General features: G+C 32.9%; 1 protein-coding gene across 1 annotated transcript; it reads left to right on the top strand.

Moving 5' to 3' along the window:
• The first annotated feature begins 382 nt into the window (after positions 1 to 382).
• LOC123230388 lies at positions 383 to 1,842 on the top strand. Its single transcript, XM_044656573.1, has 3 exons — positions 383 to 703; positions 797 to 927; positions 1,452 to 1,842. Exons 1-3 carry the CDS (start codon positions 383 to 385, stop codon positions 1,576 to 1,578), a joined length of 579 nt encoding a protein of 192 aa, XP_044512508.1. The 3' UTR covers positions 1,579 to 1,842.
• Positions 1,843 to 2,162: the final 320 nt, after the last annotated feature.

Here is a 2,162-nt window from a genome sequence, read left to right as displayed (position 1 = left end):
TATTATTTTAATAAAATTTAATTAAATAAATATTAAAAGATAAATACCATAGATATTAAAATATTTATAAATTATTAGTAGTTATATTTTTATATAATTATAAATATTGATAATTTTTAATTAAATATTTTATTTTATTATTCAATAATAAAGATAAAGATATGAATTGATTATTAAAATTAGAAACGTGTCTTAAATATTTTGAAATATAATTTTTTAAATTATTTATAAATAAAATAAAATTTTATATTATATGTGATAATTTTGTAAAAAAATTATAAGATTTAAAATACTCAAAAATAAGTCTTTTCACTCATTATTTTTGAAGTACCTTTTTTAATCATATTCATTAAACGTCGTCGTTGCATTAAAATTAGCTTTCATGATTATATTTCATAGGAAACCATTACAAACACAGCCATCAATACTTGGAAAAAAAATCTTAGCAAGGGCAAAACTGGAAACGCGAAGAGTTTCTTGCGAAAAGACGAAACGAACCGTAGTGCAACGTTGCCCTAGAAACCTCTTAAACCATAAAACCAAAGGCGGTGATCAAATAATCAAACAAGATCCGACGGTCCACTTTTCTCAAGCAACCCTTTATATTCATCTTCATAGCAAATACGCTGCTACGTTCGCTCTCGCGCCTCTTCTCCAGGAGTTTCTAGGGTTTCTGAGCATCTCTTTCATATCGATCAAAATGGTGAGCAAAACTAAATCTGCACTTCTGTGGTTTCGCACTGTAATACGTTGACGTTTTCAGGCTTTAAAATCTTTTTTTTGTTGATGTGAACAGGTTCTTCAAAACGACATCGACTTGCTTAATCCACCAGCTGAGTTGGAGAAGAGGAAGCACAAGCTTAAGCGCCTTGTTCAGTCTCCCAACTCGTTCTTCATGGATGTCAAGTGCCAGGGTTGCTTTAACATGTAAGTTTGCAGTTTCTGTTAATATCATTGAGATCCCATAATTTTAATTTTATTAATTTTTAGTCTCTGCAAAAATTTCTATAGACCTTGTAGAAGCAAGTATCCAATCCGTTTAAGTTAATTTCTGCTGTAGATGTGCTGTGAGGGACTAGCTAAGTGATAATAACTCTTGTGGTTGTAGTTTTACTCAATACCATTTAAACCCATTGGTTTTGAATTTTTTCATAGAACCCCTACAATACTTGTTTTGCTTAATTGCTTAATGTGTTGCGGAGTGCACAAGCTTGTGATTATGGTCCTGGTTAATATACTGTAGGCCCGTTAATTTTGAATATTGTCAAAGAATTTATCACTTTTGCTGTAGTCTAGTTCTGAACTTGACCTATCGAAGCTGGCTTTGGTAAAACTTTGGGTTAAATTGTTGTTATTTGATGGTGGAATTTTTGTGACATTGCAGTGTTTGTAGATAATTTCTGCATGAGTAATTGTTTAATGTAACTAAACGAGTCTTTTGAAATTGGCAGAACAACCGTGTTTAGTCATTCACAGACAGTTGTGGTGTGTGGGAACTGCCAGACGGTTTTGTGCCAACCAACAGGTGGGCGTGCGAGGCTTACAGAGGGTTGCTCATTCAGAAAAAAGGGTGACTAAGGCTGAGATTCTTTACCCATTGTGTTGATTGTTAATTCCGTTATCTGGTAGAGTTCCGAATTGTGGGATATCATCATCATCATCATCGTAGTTATCATGGTCATGGCTTCAACCAAGGAATTGGCAGCACCTTTTTTTTCCTTTTTGGTTTTGAATTTGGTTTAAATTTTAATTTTGATGTGTAATTTTGTTTAGACATGTTTTGGAGCCGTCTACATCAATATACTAGGATTGCTAAAATTATATTTGTTGTGTTTGGCCTCACTTGCATCTGTTATCTTTATCATCATTATCCATAGCTGGATTTTGTTTTCATTTAAAATTTCGTGTCTAGGAATGTGCATCGCCATTGTGTTGCTTGTGTATTGTGCCCTATAGGGAACAATTCTTAAAATTTTGGGGATTCCTCAATTATGAAACTATCATCACTGCAGTCCAATTCCAATGGACTTCACTTGTTTCCTTCAGTGAAAAACTATAATTGGGAATGCCATTTTCATGGGCAGTAGAAAGCTGTGATTCTCTCGTAACAAAATGATATCCATGATATAAGAAAGCAAAATTAAACACGAAGAATTACCCTT

The sequence above is a fragment of the Mangifera indica genome, chromosome 12 (assembly GCF_011075055.1).
Source record: "Mangifera indica cultivar Alphonso chromosome 12, CATAS_Mindica_2.1, whole genome shotgun sequence".
NCBI classification, from domain to species: domain Eukaryota; kingdom Viridiplantae; phylum Streptophyta; class Magnoliopsida; order Sapindales; family Anacardiaceae; genus Mangifera; species Mangifera indica.
Note: the sequence above shows the minus strand (reverse complement) of the source record. Positions and strands in the feature narration are given on the sequence as shown.

What these genes read in the sequence shown, in the direction of transcription:
- LOC123230388 (XM_044656573.1), top strand. Translation starts at nt 383, where the DNA reads ATGATTATATTTCATAGGAAACCATTACAAACACAGCCATCAATACTT. An exon ending in CTTTCATATCGATCAAAATG is followed by an intron (nt 704 to 796) that starts GTGAGCAAAACT and finishes TGATGTGAACAG; the next exon opens with GTTCTTCAAAACGACATCGA. An exon ending in TGCCAGGGTTGCTTTAACAT is followed by an intron (nt 928 to 1,451) that starts GTAAGTTTGCAG and finishes TGAAATTGGCAG; the next exon opens with AACAACCGTGTTTAGTCATT.